Here is an 18,250-nt window from a genome sequence, read left to right as displayed (position 1 = left end):
ATGGATTTAACAGACATAAGCAGAACATTCCACCCCAAAGCCAACAGAATACACATTCTTCTTAAGTACACATGGAACATTCTTCAGGATGGGTCCTATGTTAGGCCACAGAGCAAGTCTTAATAAATTCAAGAAGATTGAAATCATATCAAGCATCTTCTCTGACCACAATGGTATGAAACTAGAAATCAATTATAAGAAAACTGGAAAAAAACACAATGTAGAGATTAGACAATGTGCTACTGAACGACCAATGATGGGTCATCAAAGAAGCAAGGGAGAAATTTAAAAAAAAATACCTAGAGACAAAAACAGAAACACAACACACCAAAATCTTTAGGACACAGAAAAGCACTTCTATGAGGAAAGAGCATAGCAATCCAGGCCTACCTCAAGAAACAAGAGAAATCTCAAACAATCTAACTCTACAACCAAAGGAACTAGAAAAAGAAGAACAAATGAAGCCCAGAGTCAGTAGAAGGAAGGAAGTAATAAAGATCAGAGTGAAAAATAAATGAAATAAAGAATTAAAAATAGCAGGAAAGATCTATGAGTTGGTTCTTTGAAAAGATAAAACAAAATTGATAAAACTTTAGCCAGACCAACCAAGAAGAAGGAGAGGTCGCTAATCAGAAATGAAAGAGAAGAGATTACAGCTGATACCACAGAAATACAAAGGATCACAGGAGACTACTACACATAATTCTATGCCAACAAATCAGACAGCCTAGAAGAGATGGATAAATACCATTCTTCCAAGATCGAATCATGAAGAAATACAAAATCTGGATAGACCGATTATTAGTAAGGAGATTGAATCAAATATCAAAAACCTCCCAGCCGGGGCACCTGGCTATTTCAGTTGGTAGAACACACAACTCTTGATCTCGGGGTTGTGAGTTCGAGCCCCTTGTTGGGCATAGAGATTTTAAAAAATAAAATAGAGTGGCTGAAAATTAAAACCAAAACCAAAAAACCCCCTCCCGATACATATAAGTCCCATGACCTGAAAGCATCACTGGTGAATTCTATCAAACATTCAAAGATTAAATATCTGTCCTTCACAACTCTTCCAAAAAAATTGAAAAGGAGGGAATACTTCCAAACTCATTTTATGAGGCCATCATGACCCTGATATCAAAACCAGACAAGGATGCCACACGCCCACACACAAAATTGTAGGCCGGTGTCACAGACGAACACGGACATAAAAATCTACATTAAAATATTGGCAAACCAAATTCAACAACACATCAAAAGGATCGTTTACAATGATCAGCAGGAGGGATTTATTCCAGTGATGCAAGGATGGTTCAACATCTGCAAATCAATCAACTGATATACTACATTAACAAAATGAAGGATAAAAATCCTGTTGATCAGGGTGCCTGGGTGGCTCAGTCAGTTAAGTGTCTGCCTTTGGCTCAGATCATGATCTCAGGGTCCTGGGGTCGAGCTCTGCGTCAGGTTCCCTGCTCAGCAGGGAGTCTGCTGCTTCCTCTCCCTCTGCCCCTCCCCCCCCATTCATGTGCGCGCTCTCTCTCTCATCTTTTTAAAAAAAATCCTGTTGATCATCTCAATAGATACAGGAAAAGCATTTGACAAAATTCAACATCCATTCCTGATAAAAACTCTCAACAAAGTGGGTAGAGGGAATTTACCTAAACATAATGGAAGTTATATATGACAAGCCCACAGCTAACATTACACTCAATGGTGAAAAGCTGAAAGCTTTTCATCTGAGATCAGGAACAAGACAAGGATGCCTAGTCTTGCCGCTTTTTTTCAACGTATATTAGAAGTCCAACCCACAGCCATTAGGCAAGAAAAAGAAAAGGCACCCAAATTAGAAAGAATAAAACTGTCGCTATTTGCAAATGACGTACTATATATAGAAAACCCAAAAGACCACCCAAAAACTGTTAGAACTAATAAATGAATTTAGTGAAGTAGCAGGATACAAAATCAACATACAGAAATCTGTGGTGTTTCTATACATTAATAACAAATTATCAGATTGAAAAATGAAGAAAACAATTCTATTTACAATTGCATCAAAAAGAATAACATACCTAGGAATAAATTTAGCCAAGGAGGTAGAAGATCTGTACTCTGAAAACTGTAAGACACTGATGAACAAAACTGAAAAAGAGGCAGGTAAATGGAAGGATCTTCTGTGTTAATGGTTGGAAGAATTAATATTGTTAAAATATGCGTACTACCCCAAATAATGTACAGATTCAGTGTAATCCCTATCAAAATTCCAGTAGCATTTCTCACAGAACTAGAACAAATAACGTTAAAATTTGTATGGAATCACAAAAGACCCCAAATAGCCAAGGCAATCTTTAGAAAAAAAAAACAAAGCTGGAGATATCCAGCTCCCTGATTGCAAACTAAACTATAAAGTTATAGTAGAACAATATAGTATTGGTGTAAAAACACACAGAACAATGGAACAAAATTGAGAGCCCAGATTTAAACCCATGCATATATGGACAGGAAATTTATGACAAAGGAGCCAAGAATATACAATAGAGTAAAGACCATCCCTTCAATAGATGGTGTTGGGAAAACTAGACAGCCACATGCAAAAAAATGAAGCTAGACCACTATCTTACACCATACACAAAAGTCAACTCAGCATGGATTAAAGACTTGAATATAAGACCTGAAATCATAAAATTCCTAGAAGAAAACACAGGTGGTAAGCTCCCCAACATTGCTTTAAGCAATGTTTTCTTGGATCTGACTTCAAAGGCAAGGGAAACAAAAGCACACATAAACAGATGGGGTTACATCAAACGGAAAAGTTTCTGCACGGCAAAAGAAATCACCAGAACAAAAAGGCCAGGGGCGCTTGGGTGGCTCAGTCAGTTAAGTGTCCGACTCTTGGTTTCAGCTCAGGTCAAGATCTCAGGGTTGTGAGATCGAGCCCCGCATCGGGCTCCATGCTGGGCATGGGGCCTGCTTAAGATTCTCTCTCTGCCTCTCCCTCTTCACCCCCCTCAAAAAAAAAAAAAAAAAAAAAAATGCAAGGCAGCCTACTGAATGGGAGAATATTTTTGCCAATCCTAACTGGATAAGGGGTTAATATCCAAAATATGTAAAGAACTCCTACAACTCACCAGCAACAACAAAAAATTCAAGCAACCTGATTTTTAAAAAATGGGCAGAGGATCAGAATAGACTTATTTACAAAGAAGACATATGGATGGTCAGCTGGCACATGAGAAGATGTTCAACATCATTAATTACTGGGAATGCAAATCAAAATGAAAATAAGATCTAACCTCACTGGTCAGAAAGACAGCAAGCATTGGAGAGGGTTGGGCAGATAAGGGAGTTGTCATGCACTGTTTGTGGGACTGTAAATTGGCACGGTCAGTATGGAAAGCAGTATGGAGATTCTTCAGAAAATTAAGAATAGAACTACCATACGATCCAGCCTTCCACTTCTGTGGATTTATCTGAAGAATATAAAAATATTGATTCAAAAAGATATACATACACTTATGTTTGTTGCAGCGTTATTTACAATAACCAAGAAATGGAACAAGCCAAGTGCCCATCACTAGATGGATAAAGAGGATGTAATGTACACACACACACAGGAATACTACTTGGCCACAAAAAGGAATGAAATCCTGCCTTTTGCAATGACCTGGATGGACCTTGAAGGTATTATACTAAGTGAAATAAGTTAGGTGGAGAAAGACAGATACCACATGATTTCACTCATGTGGAATCTAAAACAAAACAAAAGCAAACTTATAGATACAAACAGATTGGTGGTTACCGGGGTGGGCAAATGGGAGAAGGGGGTCAAATGTATGGTGATAGACGGTAACTAGACTTTTGGTGGTGATCATTTTGTAGGGCATACAGATGTAGAGTTGTAGTGTTTTACACCTGAGACTTATATAATGTTATATACTAATTTTACCTCAGTTTAAAGAAATTTCTACTATACTTGCAGGTCCTAGACGTGGAGGGCATGCCACACAGGGGTTTATTGGGGTTTCCGCAGGAAAGGCAGGACAAGGTAAACAGCTTAGGATTGGCTAGTTTGAGTAATTCTGGTAGGCTTTGGGTGATAGGCATGGACTTTAATTGAATGGTACCTGGTCCTGGCAGAGGAATATACAAAATATGTACATAGTAGCAGCTATCATTGTATTTCCTGGGGGCTCGTGCTTTCTGGCCTTGAGTGCAAGCCCACTCTTATACTTTCTTGTATATTTCCAAGCCAAGAGGAGGGGGAAAGTCAAGAAGATGCTGCAGGAGACCCTGTACTATTCTACATGTCAGTTTCTCGGAGCGCTAGCTCCTACCGGAAACCCTTTCTCAGCCCCAGTGGGTTCTTGATCCCCATCACCAGATATCATTTGTCCCAGGGAGTCTCCCGTTAGAGTGGCCTCCTTTTGTTAGGGTCCCAGGACACTATAGAACTAGAAGAGGGAGAAGAAATGGTTGTCTCCGGGGATCAGGACACCTCCTGCTCTCAGGGACCAAGACTGTCATGCTTCTGTCAATAGCTAGAGGTTTCTTCTTGTTAGTTGAATACAGTTGACATAGGACATTATGTTACTTTCACGTGCACAACATAATTATTTGGTATTTGTATACATTGTGAAATGATCTAGTAAGTCTAGTTAATATCCATCCACACACATAGTTACAAAGAAGTTTTTTTTTATGAAGAGACCCTTTAAGATGACTCTCTTAGCAACTTTGAAATATGCAACACAGTATTATAAACTATGGTGGCCCCCCAGGACTTACTGATTTTATAACTGTACTTTTGACTCCCTTCACCTTTCTCAACCTCAGCCCCCTCAGCCCCCAGTCTGTTCTCTGTATCTATGAGTTCATGGTTTTTAGGGTGGTTTTGGTTTTTTAGCTTCCACCTGTGAATGAGCTAGAGGTTTCTTTGAGGGAATTTTAATGGCATCTTACCACCTAGATCCTATAAATGCTATAGAGCTCTCAGTGGAGAAGAAGGGGAGAACCCAACATTTTTCCTTATAAGGATGTGTAAGCTTTGTTTAAGAAATTTTTGAAAAATTAATTTGCCTGTGCTTAACATGGTTTCACAGCCCCTTTGCTGCTTCCATTCTTCCATGGGAGACTCTCACTTGGCTTCCAATAGCCAAGGTGGTTATTTGTGTCGACCTGGAAATAAGGGTCTGCGTTGCACAGCATCTTACTAAGTAGGCAGGTAGGCATGACTTCGATGTGAGGTAAGTCACTACTTTAAAAATGGAATATATTTTAGATATCTAGAAGATGGACCTGGTTCAGAGTAAGGATTTTTTAAAGGCTTGAGTCCAACATAAAGCAAACGAAACCTCTCCTGAGGGATGGAGGGTGAAAAAGGCAGAGATGGGGTAAGACATTCCAAGTTTTAGATATAGGCGTTCAAAGTGTGGCAGGTTGCAGCGTCCCCTTGCTTATGTCCCCACTGGATCGTGGAGGAAGTGCTGAGGCAGAGACTCCCTGTGGAGTCTGGTTGGTTAAAGCATATGGAGGAGGACATTTTGTGACAAAAATGCCCCAGGCAAGTGTACTGGTTATGGGGGCTTTAGCCTCTTTTTGTTTGTTTGTTTTTAAGATTTTTTTTTTTTGTATTCATTTGAGAGCGAGAGAGACAGAGCACAAGCAGGGGGAGAGGCAGAGGGAGAGGGAGACGCAGACTCCCCGCCGAGCAGGGAGCCCGATGCGGGGCTCGATCCCAGGACCCCGGGATCATGACCTGAGCCGAAGGCATTCGCCCAACCTACTGAGCCACCCAGGTGTCCCTGGCTTTAGCCTCTTCCCACCTTCTTGAGGAGCACACCTGGCCCCAGTGTGTAGGATCCGCAGCCCCCTCTCCAACAGGGAGCCCCCTGCATGTTTTGGGAGGAGGCACGTGCTTGGGCAGCGCAGACACACGCGCCCTCTCCTGCCTCCTCCCAGTGACGCCCAGGATCCTGAGAGCCATGGCAGAGCGCCAGTCGGAATTCACGCATTTCAAGCGGATCCGCATCGCCACGGGGACCTGGAACGTGAACGGAGGCAAGCAGTTCAGGAGCAACCTCCTTGGCACGGCCGAGCTGGCCGACTGGCTGCTCGACTCCCCCAAGCTCGCCGGCCTCACGGGACCCCAGGGTGAGCGCTGCTGCCTTGACCGCCACATGCAGATTCCAGGGAGCCCTGGGTTTAGCCTCTTCCGCAGCCTGTGACTCCTGCGATTTGGTATTTGGTGTTCTCACGCCTCAGAAGGTTTAGAAAGGGCTGTGGTGTGGGTGTCCAGAGCACATCTGGACAATTACTTGACATGTGTGGAAGGGTCGTCGGAGTGGGGGGGGTCTCTCTCTTCCCGGACGGAGGTTTCGCAGTTTGCGGTTTTGCTCACCAGAGCCGTCTTTGTCGTTGGGAGGAGGACGTGGCCCCTCGAGCCGGGCTGCAGCCAGGCACACATTTCATGTTGCTGCTGACCCGGAGCATCTGCCCCCGCCTTCTCCCCAAAGGCCTCTGTCTGCATGTTCACGTTAAGTCATCACAAAAGAATTGCGTGCCTTTTAAGAACAAAATAATTCTTAAGTTTGGCACTTCACCTTTTGTCTTACATCATGCAAGGAAATGCAGAAAGGGCCTCACGGTGCAGGATTTGAAGCATAAATGATTTTCCGCTGTCAGCGTTACCATGGGGCCGGCTTTTCCCAGCTCCCTTGGATTCTGCAGGAGAGCCAGCCTCGGGTCTCTGCCGGGGGATGGGCAGGAGCCGCACCCAGAGCCCGTCCCTCACTGTCACGGGCAGTCTGCACTCCCACCCCTGCTGCCGTGAGGCCCAGGCTGGCTTCAGTCCACAGGCCAGGGTTCCTGGGATTCTTGAGTTGGTGGTGACCGTTCACAGTGCCCCCCCTCCCCCCGGGGCAGGCCCTGTACATGCCGAGAACATGAGAGCAGCCCCAGCTGAGGGAGCTTCCCTCCCCCTTCTCGGAAAAATGGCTCTTCATGTGCCTGCAGGGATGGGTGCGTGGTGACAGCAAGCTGGCTCTTCCTCTGCAGGCGATTTTATTGGGATGGCGGGCTCAGCAGTGCCCCCACTAGAAACTCACCAGGTTCGGGAGGGGGGAGGGGTTGTGGGGACTCTTGCCAGCAGAGCAGACAAATGGGTGTTTTTTTCCTTAAACAAAGAAGAAAAACTTCAAGCCAGTTAAGCTTGCGGTTCCAGGTTGCCCTGCGAGGCCGACAGGGAAGGAAGCGGACGGCCTGGCCTCTCCCAGTGGAGTCAGGGAGGGCGGGGTCTCCCTTTCTGCAGCGCTGGGAACCACAGCCTGGCTCGGGCTCGGGGGCTGAGTGGCAGAAGGGGGGGGTGCCCTGGAGAGATGCGGCCAGTGGCTGCAGGGGTCATATTAACCCCTCCGCTTCCTTAAAGCGGACACAGGATGGATGAGCAACACCTCACCTTGCTGTGTTCCCCATAAAACACATTTCTGTAGGAGACCTCCGCGGTCCCCGAGCTGGGCAGGGTTCTCCCTCCTCCAGTCACCAGGATGGCAGTCCCCTGGGACAGGACCACATCAGTCTGTCATTAACCGGGCAAGGCTGGGCCCGCACTGTGCGAAGTACGGAGTTGGCAAGCGTGAGACGTGCCTTTGGGTCTGATGCATATGTTGGTGATGCGTATGATGTGCTGGGGAGGAAGAGGAACCCACAGGGCAGTGCCCTTACAACCTGCCAAGTGGGGCGGGTATGGATGCTTCACGGCGTCCTTGTGAGATGGCGGTTACCGTCCCTTCCACAGAAAAAGGAACAGAGGTGTGGAGAGGTCACTAACGTGTCCCAGGAGGGAGACCGGGAAAGGCCATGGGCACCGGGGGAGGTGAGGGAAGGGGGGGGATCAGCATGGAGCTTCACTGAGTCATCTGGACGAGTGCACCGAGCAGTGGTACACGTGGGCTCAAATGGGCACATGTGGCACCCGGCGCGTCCACGAACGCAGACCTTGTGCTGTCTGATTTCCCTCAACTCCCGCCTTTCCCCCTAGATGAGGACAGCCCAGCTGACATATTTGCCGTGGGGTTTGAAGAGATGGTGGAGCTGAGCGCAGGGAATATCGTCAATGCCAGGTGAGCATCTGGGCACGAGGGGTGCAGGATTGTACCCTGAAACTCACCCAAGGTTTTCCTGAGCCAGGCGCCTGGCTAGGAGCGGGACGCTGGGTCCATCCTGCTTCTGCATCCACTGCCCTGTGACCCTCGGGGTGTAGGAACTCCTGATTGCACTCCTACCCTCCCCCCCACACACACAGATGTGCACCTCCAGTTCCTCTTTCTTTGCAAATTAAGGAAATCGCAGGAAGGGCGGGTTACTACTATATATTCTCGGCCATGTGTGGAGGCTGAGTCATGCTGTGAGCTGGCGTGTGCACACCTGGAGGGTGGGGGCTGAGGGCCGGCCTGGGAGCGTGCTGATTCACCTTTACTGGGGAAGGTGAGAAGCATAAGTTCGGGGAGAAGGTGCTTCTCTTCTCTGTACAGATACAAAGAAAACCACTGCATTAACGTTTTGTTTAGGGGCAACTGGACCTTTTCTTTTCCTAATTTAATTTCAAGGAACTTTCTGAACAAATAATAAAACCTGATCTCTGCAGCTCTTATGAGCAAGGTGTGTGTTGGGTTTTAGGTGGCAGGGGTGGGGTGAGGTATGTGCGATGATGTGTATGACATGACCAGAAATACACGGGTAGTCCACTGCAGGAATGAAGGCATGGCACTGACACGGGAGTGGGGACAGTGTGACACTAGTTCTTTTTTTTTTTTTTTTTTTTTTTTTTTTAAAGATTTTATTTATTTATTTGACAGAGAGAGGCACAGCGAGAGCAGGAACACAAGCAGGGGGAGTGAGAGAGGGAGAAGCAGGCTTCCCGCCGAGCAGGGAGCCCGATGTGGGGCTCGATCCCAGGACCCTGAGATCATGACCTGAGCCGAAGGCAGACGCTTAACGACTGAGCCACCCAGGCACCCCAGTGTGACACTAGTTCTATAGAAAGAATCAGGGCGGGAGGAGTTTGTCGGTGGGAGAGCCCATGTCCAGCAGACTGTAAAGTGTCATTTGTTTCTCGTCTTTTCCAGTACCACCAACAGGAAGATGTGGGGTGAGCAGCTCCAGAAAGCCATCTCACGCTCTCATAGGTACATTCTCTTGACTTCGGCACAGCTGGTGGGCGTCTGTCTGTATATCTTTGTGCGTCCATACCATGTCCCGTTCATCAGGTAAGAACATTTAGTTTATGAACATCTGGGGGGTGTGAGGGCGTTCGTCTTGGTGTTTTGTTCAGATTTCCTCTTCCTCCTCCCCTCCTGCAGCAGGAATCAGGACTTGCCATTATTCTAGATAAATGTAGCAACCCCCCAAGGACAAAGCAGGCTGAATAGAATATTGTCTGGCGATTAAAAAGCCACAGTGGGAACCTTGCGGGCCAGGAAGCTGAACTCTTTCAGAAGGAGTGATTGTTGTCCTCCCAAGCTCAGTTTTGTGCAAGGAAAGGGATTCCTTATTGAAGTTTTAGACAGGAAGCCTCTGACCAAGAGCTGAGTAACTCATCAGGAAATGCCAATTCTTTTGTCGCTTTTTAAAGGAGTTCTAAATAAGATGGGTGGGCAGAAAGCCTCTACTGCTGTCACCCCATTGTAATGCCCCTAAAGTGACCACTTTGTGTATGTCAGATAGGGAACACTCAGCAAACGGGTGTCCTCAGAGGAAAGAGTGTGCGTGTGTGTGTGTGTGCATGTATGTGTGTGCATGCATGTGTGTTTTAAGGTTTGGGAAGAACTCACCTTTTCCTTCAATGACTCATAACTTCCCACTGCTACCTGGTCTCACTCATATCAATAGAATTTCCTCCCATGCCAGGCTGAACTTTTCCCCCTCCTGGTTGAACACCTCTGAATATTTAGAGGACCAGAGGCATGCTGGGGGCAGTGCTGGGAGAGTATGACTATGCTCCGTGCTCATCATCCTCTTCTTTGACTTTGGGAAAACCTTTAAGTCCGTGTCCCCCCCGAGTGTGTGTTCCAGCAGTTGGGCGGTGTCCAAAGTGCGTGGGTGAGAGTCAGGAAAGGTAAGGTCGGGGTAAAGGTTAGAGGTGAACCATGGCAGAGAGAGCGATGCTGGGGAGCTCCAGATTGCCCAGAGGCCGCCCAGGCTCCCCGGCCTCTCCTCCAGCCTTGGCTGGCTTAGCTCTTGTGCCTCCTGGCCAGTTATCCCCTCACCTTGTCTGCCCGCTGACAGTCCCAGGGAGCAGGTGTCTGCGTGGAAAACGCCTGCGCAGCCCGGCACAGATAACTGGGCGGTCACCTGATGGCAGCTCCTGCCTGTTGCAGGAAAGTGAGGGGTGGGGCAGGGGACAGTGAAGTCCAAGCTGTGAGCTGTGTCACGGGCGACAAGGAGGACGAGGACTTGGGAGTGGAAAGCCGGGATGGAGGTGAAAGCTTCCCGGGTGCCTTTGTGAGCGCAGGGCACTTGAGAGTTGGGGCAGTGGAGACGGTTCTCCGGGCCCGCCACAGGGAGAGGAGAGAGGGCAGGAGTGACGCCAGGGCAGTCACTGGGTGGCCTGGCCGCCCAAGAGGTGACTGAACAGCCCAGGTCTTGGCCGCCGCAAAGCTGGTTCGCGCTTTTCCGTCCCAGCCGCTAAGGAGCCGCCGTGTGTGCCCCTTCTGTGTTGCAGGGACGTGGCCATGGACACGGTGAAGACAGGCATGGGGGGAAAGGCGGGGAACAAAGGGGCCGTGGGCATCCGCTTTCAGTTCCACAGCACCAGCTTCTGCTTCGTGTGCAGCCACCTGACGGCCGGGCAGTCCCAGGTGAAGGAGAGGAACGAGGACTACAGGGAGATCACCCAGAAGCTGAGTTTCCCGATGGTGAGAGCGCCGTGGCACGGGTGGACGGTGGCCTGGAATGTGACCGGGCGCGCGTGCTAGCTCCCTGCTCAGTGCGGCCCCGTACGTGGTTTTCTGAGCTGCTGATAGAGGCCAGGCATCGGGGGTGCGACTACGGGAGGGTCCCTGCCCCCCGGGGGGCTGAGCCCCGGGGGAGGGGAAGTGACTTGGGCTGGGACAATAGAGCTCAGTCCAGGGGATGTCCCTGGAGTGTTCTGTGCCCCGTCTCTATTACACATTTCCCGAATGTCCTTATGCACCCTACATTTTCTTTGCATTTGTGTGCACACTTTGTCCAAGTTGGTGAAGAACATCCGAATCCAAACAGTATGAGACTTGGTTTTCTTAAGATTCATGGTCTTCAGACCTACATTCTGTTGCAGCTCAGATAAGAAGGCCCGTTTTTTTTGAAATCTGTGTATTCATGTTGGAGGAGCCCTGGATGCTCCCACCTGGTCTCCCGGTTGCCGATAGCGTGCACCATGCTGCCCTCTAGTGACGTCAGGGGGTTCCACCCCAAAGCCCGCGGATGGCCTTTCCAGACTCAGATGCAGATGTTCCCCTTCCTGTGCGGAGATGATGCCCGCACACCTTCAGCCTGGTGCAGACCCCCTGTCTCCCTGCAGTGAGGGGAGGCCAGCTCTTTCCGTCACACGTTCTGCCCATATCTGTGGCACAGCCGGCTGGGTCGTGGAGCTCCTCCGTGTGAGCCCACATAGATCCCATAAACCTGACATCCCGTGTACTGGGCTGCACAAGTACTCAAGGCGAAAACTCATTCATTTTCACTAATAAGTGCTGTAATCTCTGCTGTGGTTTCTATTTCTTGGATTAAAGAAGAAACAGACAGGGTTGGGAAATTTACAACGTGCAGTCTTCTGGGACTAGAGAGGACATGATGCGTGTTTTCTTTGTGTGTCCATTTAGTTAAAAAAAAAGTCCAGCCCTTCTCACTTAGAGTGCTATTTTGAAATAGTAAACTTTGGACACATTCAAAATATTCAAAGGGCTTATAATGGAGCTTTTTTTTTTCAACAACAGAAATATCGAGGATACCTATAAGTTAATACTCTATACCTGTGCTGCCCAGTAGACAAGCCACAAGCAGGTATTTAAATTTAAATTCATTAAAATTAAGTGAAATAAAAAGTTCCTTGGTTACACTGGCCATGTTTCTTGGCGGCCACGCGGCGGCTGCTTGTGGCTGGTGGCTCCTGTTTTGGACAGTGTGGGTGGAGAACGTTTCCATCACTGTAGAACGTTCTGTTGGGCAGCAGGGCTCTACCCACTCATTGATTTGGTTGTGATCATGTTAATCTTCTGTCCAGATTACTGTCGTGGGTTGCAGGGAGTGGAAATGCCACATGAGGAGAATAGAAACAGACTTTGGAGTTAGGCAGATCTGAGTCCAAAGTTGCCTTTGTTACGCATTAGTGGTGTAATAACTTTAGCAAGCTCTTTTGAACTTTTTATCTGAAGGATAAAAAGGAGATAATGAAGGAGAGCCGACAGTACATGCTTCCCAGGGCTGCTGTGAGGGCAGTGTGCCCCCAGGACAGAGCCCAGCACAGGTAGATGGGGGTGGGGGGTATGTTGTGGCCGCTGTCATTGGCATGTGATTCATGGCTGGGAAGGAGGGGCGAGGATCCCGCGCTCTCCAGGGCTGCGCTGGGGGACCACGGGCTCAGGGTGGGCTAGACAGGGCAGGGGAGAAAAGAATGGGACGGAGGGTCACAGGATGGAAATGGATAAAATCCACGACATTTTACAAAGTTGCCCATTCCGAGCATTTTTATGTTCTTAAGCCTGATCCTCATAACATTGAATGTTTGGGCAACTCATCTTTGGATATAGATGTAATGAAAGCTGGAGCACAGCCCAATCTCAGAGCTGGGGCGGGCGCAGTGAAGATGGGCAGTCATGCTTCCCAGTTAGAGATGAGCTTTCTCCAAACCACTCAAAAACACCATCATTTAAAATGAAGGAAGGGGCGCTTGGGTGGCTCAGTGGTTAAGCGTCTGCCTTCAGCTCAGGTCGTGATCCCGGGGTCCTGGGATCGAGCCCTGCATCGGGCTCCCTGCTCGGCGGGAAGCCTGCTTCTCCCTCTCCCACTCCCCCTGCTTGTGTTCCCTCTCTCGCTGGGTCTCTCTCTGTCAAATAAATAAATAAAATCTTTTAAAAAAAATAATAAAATGAAGGAAGCCACGTAAAAGCTCCTCAGTAGGTGTATGTGATTAAGGAAAGATGAGATGGTCCATGGGAAGTCTTTTGTTAAGTACCATTTTAAGAAAAAACACATCTGTATCATCTGCCTGGTGAGTTTCCCTCCCCCTCCCCCACCTCCTTTGCAAATGGGCCGAAATGACTGTGATTTTCTTTAACAGGGAAGGAACATTTTTTCTCACGATTACGTGTTTTGGTGCGGCGATTTCAACTACCGCATTGATCTCACTTATGAGGAAGTCTTCTATTTTGTCAAACGCCAAGACTGGAAGAAACTTCTGGAATTTGATCAGCTGCAGCTACAGAAATCAAGTGGGAAAGTAAGTTGGGCTCTTAAGTCAGCAGCACACTCCGCTGGAGTCAGAGCTGCTTGGAAGGGCCGCGTGTCCGCATCGAGCGCAGCGCTGTGGGAGGCTGCTGAATGCTGACCACCCCGCCCTGTACTCACAGGCCAGCCGTGTAGGGCCTGCCGCACTTATATGTACTCAGCCACCGAGTGACACTCCAAGTACTCTGTTTTCGGGAGATCTCTGTTTCTCAATGGTGAGCACACACACATTAGAACAATATTTGATATACTTTATATACCAACTGCTGTGGATAATTCTCCAGACCATCCTACAAATTAGGTATTATACCCATTTTATAGACAAGAAAACAGAGGCCCAGGTCAAATGAGTCCAAGGTCACACAGTCAGTACACAGAGCCATGATGCAGTCCACAACTGTCAAACTACAGAGTTCATGTTTATCCCCTACATGACCCACGTGCAGTTTTTTTTTTTAAAGATTTATTGATTTATTTTAGAGAGACAAAGCATGAGTGGGAGGAGGGGCAGAGGGAGAGGGAGAAAATCTCAAGCAGACTTCCCACTGAGCGTGGAGCCTGATACAGGGCTCCATCCCATGACCCCGAGATCATGACCTGAGCCAAAATCAAGAGTCAGATGCTCAACTGACTGAGCCACCCAGGCGCGCCCCTATATGCAGTTTTTTAGTGACTCCTTAAGCTATGATGTGATAGGAAAGATTCAAGTATGGGATCTGTCCTCAATTCTTCAGGGGCACTCTGGCCAGCTTCCAGGTGACCCAAAGTGTATCTTCTCCAACTAATACCGTCTGCTCATTTTGGTGCCTGTTAGCTTTGTAGCAGGTGGGGCTCAGATGACAGAAGCACAGCCCCGCTCCATTTACCTTTTGAAAATAATACAGCTGGTCCAGTGTGCAGAGCTGGGGGAGGTAAGGTCTTTCCTACAGCGAGATTCAGACATTCCTCAAGGTTTTCTGCTCACTCCCCGCTCAGCCCTGCCCCGGATTGCCAAAGGGTGTCCAGATGGAAAAGTAACCACACCATACCTCTCTAGAACAGGTTTTTCTTCCTTCCTCCTACCAGTATTGTCCACACCCTTCCACAGATGCACAGAGAGAAGTAGTGAGGTCTGTTCCAGGGTCTTCTCACGGCCCTGGGGCTGGATCCAGAGCTAAACAGAAACAGAATTTAGTTTCAGTTCTGTGCTTCTATTTACCCAACTCATTTAGTTAGCAGATATCAACGAAGGCCTTGTTAGGTATGGCCGGGCATTGCGCCAGGTCTGGCACTGAGCGGATGGGCACCTGGGATCCTCACCGCGAGGCGATACATTGGATACCCGAGGTGGGTGGGAGATCCTGGGGTGGTGTGTAAGTCAGTGGAATGAATAATCATCACTCTCTTGCTAATAAAATAGCACACACGTGTTCAGTTTTATTTTTTAATTTTTTTTAAGATTTTATTTATTTATTCATAAGAGACAGAGAGAGAGGCAGAGGGAGAAGCAGGCTCCCCACTGAGCAGGGAGCCTGATGTGGGGCTCGATCCCAGGACCCGGGGATCATGACCTGAGCCGAAGGCAGACACTTAACCATCTGAGCCACCCAGGCACCCCACGTGTTCAGTTTTAAACATACTTACGACTATAATGTAGATTCTGTGTCTTTTTAGGAAGAGAGCACTCTGGAATGGGCTTTTCTGTTTTTTGTTTTTGCGTACGCTGTACAGAATCTAGGAGAGCTAAGGTGGTCTTGGTCTTTTCTCCCAATAGATTTTTAAAGACTTTCATGAAGGCGCCATTAATTTTGGACCTACCTACAAATATGACGTTGGCTCGGCCGCCTACGACACAAGTGACAAATGCCGCACCCCTGCCTGGACAGACAGGGTCCTGTGGTGGAGGAAGAGGCACTCTTTTGACAGGACAGGTGCGTGAGATGTATGCGCGCTCAGAGCTGGTGGAGGGTGAACGATCAATAGCATAGAAGGCAAGTCAGTCACGTTTATTCAGCACAGCGCCCTTTGCTACATAAATAACATCTCTCTTGATAACCCCAAACGACAGGAAAGCCATTCCAGTTGGTAGCCCCTAAGCTTTGGAAGTTGTGCTTTGGGGAGCCCCCCGGCTCTCCCTGCCCCCGCATCATGGCTGTCCCCCCCACATACACACACACACACCACGCCGTCTGCCTTCTGTTCTGGGTGGACAGCAAGGAGAGAAGCCGCGCTCTTCCTCTCCAGTGACTCACCCTCTCACACACATGCACTTTATCCCGCGCATTTCGTTCAGCCAAGCGCTGACCTGCTTAAAGCTCCAATTCCACATCAAACGTGAGCCAGACACAGGAAAGAAGAGTTTTTTCTCAATTCATTGCCAAGTACGTTTTGAATTGTTAAGTGATGGCCAACTAGCAAGGCGGTTGATTTAGAGTGCCTAGAGGTAAAACAGCTCTGCTTTTCTGGCAAGATGGACGCAGAGATTTCAAAGCAGGGGATCCCGCCGTTCAGATCAGTCTTTGGACATCTGTGGTCATCCCCAGGGCACCAAGAGGCAGGCATACCGTGATGTCCTTAGCCGCGGCTTCGCCTACATAGGGGGCTGCAGACTTCCTGTGTTCCAGTGGGCCCTGGGATGGGAACCCCAACAGCTACGTCTGCATTCCCACTCAGCTTGTCCACTGGGGAGGAGGTAGGCAGCACTGGATCCTCTACATAGGTTATCTACCCTAGACCCCCCCCAGGCCAGCTCAGCAGGGTTTCCGGCCCAGCAGGTTAGAGCAAACGAGTCTGAGACAGGTGTGTCTGTGCGGTAGATCCCTGGTGTAGGCTTCCTCAGTCGGCATTCCCGTATGTTGATACTGTTTTCTGTTGTCTGTGGGTCTCTTGATTGGAATCCCTGTGAGTAGCTGGAGAACTCAACCTTCTAGACAACGATGTAGATGCTGACAGCACCGTCAGACATTCCTGGTCTCCTGGTGCCCTCAAGTATTACGGCCGCGCCGAACTACAAGCGTCTGATCACAGGTACGGTCCTCGCCGCCTCGGGCACCTTCTCCTGGGCTGCGGAAAGCGACATCTGCTTATCCCCGCAGAGAACGGACATGCGGTCCCCCCCGGGATGCGTGTGTGCACGCGTGTGAAATATAGTAAAGAGCGAAGAATAGTGTGACCAATAGCTGTGTCCCCACCACTAAGAATGAATCCGTGTTGGTATTGGAATTGCTCGTATCATAAATGACCTCTTTTATGAAAATTGCAAAGATGCAGCCCGTAGTATTTTGCAGTTTAAATTCCTACAAATGATGTCATTGTGCAACTTGCTTTTTTGTCACTTAATGTCTTTGAGATACAATCACGTCGGCATTACAGACCTGGCTTATTGCCTTATAATTGCTGTCCAGTATTCCACTAAGTGTATCGATGGAATTTACCCATTTACCTACTGGTGAAATTTTTTCTAATATTTTATCATTACAAATGTGAAATGGTTTTTAAGTGTTGGATTCTGAGTTCTTAAATGCTCTGAGCTGTTGGTTTGGCCTGGCGTGTCTTGCATTATGGATGGAACACAGCAGCAGGGTCGGTCAGCTCGATGTGCGCTGGGACCAGCCACAGAGGGAGATTAGTCTCGTGGAACATCTTTAAAGAGACAGAGGATGGCATTTGAGGGTGTGAATAGGAAGGGTTTGATCTTCCCATGGCTGCTACCAAAACTAGCCTGTCAGTTTCAACTTCTACAAGGAAGGAAATTAGGAGAGAGAGTTGGTGGTCAGGAGCCAGTCAGCCAGTAGGTCTAAATCTTTAGATATTCTAAATTCTTAGGAAACCTGTTGTGGCAAATCCACACCTAGAAATGAACCTTGGGAAATCTCCAGTTATAGGACTTTCTATAGCAAAGTATCAGTTTGCTAGTTCAGTGAGTGTCTTTAGAAGCAATTCATTTAACCTCTATTCACTGAAGGGCCTTGTATACCAGGCCCTGTCCCTGGCACAGTGAACAAAAGAGACAAGACCATATTCTCATGGAATTGTCTAATGAGGACAGACAGTAAACAAATGTGAAAGGAAAAATAGTAGTGACAAGACTCAGACAAAGGGTTGGTGCTCTTTTATACCCAGTTTTCAAGGAAGGCCTTTCGGATATGATCGTGGAGCCCCAGACCTGAAAGAAGTGAGAGTGTGAGCCATAGGGGTGACAGGGGGAGAACATTCCAGGGCAAGGCAGTGAACCTTCAGGGATCCAGAGAATCGAGGTGGAGTGGAAAGAGTAGAGGAGGTCATAGGAGCTGGGCAAGCAGTGCAGGCCATGTGGAACCCCGCGGGCCACGAGAACGTTGGGTTTGACTCGGGCTGAGGAGTGGCATTATCTGACGAGGTGTTGACAGAAGCAGCCCAAGGGAGTCCAGTGGGGCCAGGGAAGAAGCTAGTGCAGTAAGCAAGGGCAGTGCCAGCCTTGGACCAGGTGGTCACGGGTCCCCATGGCGAGAAGCAGTTGGGTTCTTGATAGATTTTGAAAGTGGAGCCCACAGAATTGCCTGACAGATTGGATGGGGTTTTGGGGGGGGAGCAGATTTGAGGAGGACCCCAGAGTTTGGCCTGAGCAGCCGGAAGGACGGAGTGGCCTTCGCTCTACTGGGATGCTGGGAGCTGCAGATCTGGACGTACTGGTTCGAGGTGTGTCTTAGACATTTGTGGGTTTTTCCGATTACAGAAGCAGAGCCCCTCAGTTATTGACAGTTAGGGGAGACCTACGTCCACAAACAAACCCTCCGTAGTTCCGCCCTCTGAG

At 48.4% G+C, this 18,250-nt stretch overlaps 1 protein-coding gene across 6 annotated transcripts in view; it reads left to right on the top strand.

Annotated features, from left to right (window-relative positions):
• The window catches only part of SYNJ2 (synaptojanin 2), a 99,258-nt gene that overhangs the window by 64,979 nt on the left and 16,029 nt on the right, over window positions 1-18,250 (top strand). For 3 of the 6 annotated variants that reach the window (XM_032407567.1, XM_032407570.1, XM_032407572.1), the window contains exons 12-18: window positions 5,959-6,150; window positions 8,036-8,117; window positions 9,123-9,263; window positions 10,718-10,910; window positions 13,313-13,471; window positions 15,233-15,389; window positions 16,368-16,485. In XM_032407567.1, the coding sequence (XP_032263458.1) occupies window positions 5,959-6,150; window positions 8,036-8,117; window positions 9,123-9,263; window positions 10,718-10,910; window positions 13,313-13,471; window positions 15,233-15,389; window positions 16,368-16,485 (1,042 nt within the window). The remainder of the gene's footprint in view (window positions 1-5,958; window positions 6,151-8,035; window positions 8,118-9,122; window positions 9,264-10,717; window positions 10,911-13,312; window positions 13,472-15,232; window positions 15,390-16,367; window positions 16,486-18,250) is intronic. The other 3 variants (XM_032407571.1, XM_032407568.1, XM_032407569.1) reach the window with 3 other exon arrangements.

The sequence above is a fragment of the Phoca vitulina genome, unplaced genomic scaffold, assembly GCF_004348235.1.
Source record: "Phoca vitulina isolate PV1807 unplaced genomic scaffold, GSC_HSeal_1.0 scaffold9, whole genome shotgun sequence".
In the NCBI taxonomy this organism is placed as follows: Eukaryota; Metazoa; Chordata; class Mammalia; order Carnivora; family Phocidae; genus Phoca; species Phoca vitulina.
Note: the sequence above shows the minus strand (reverse complement) of the source record. Positions and strands in the feature narration are given on the sequence as shown.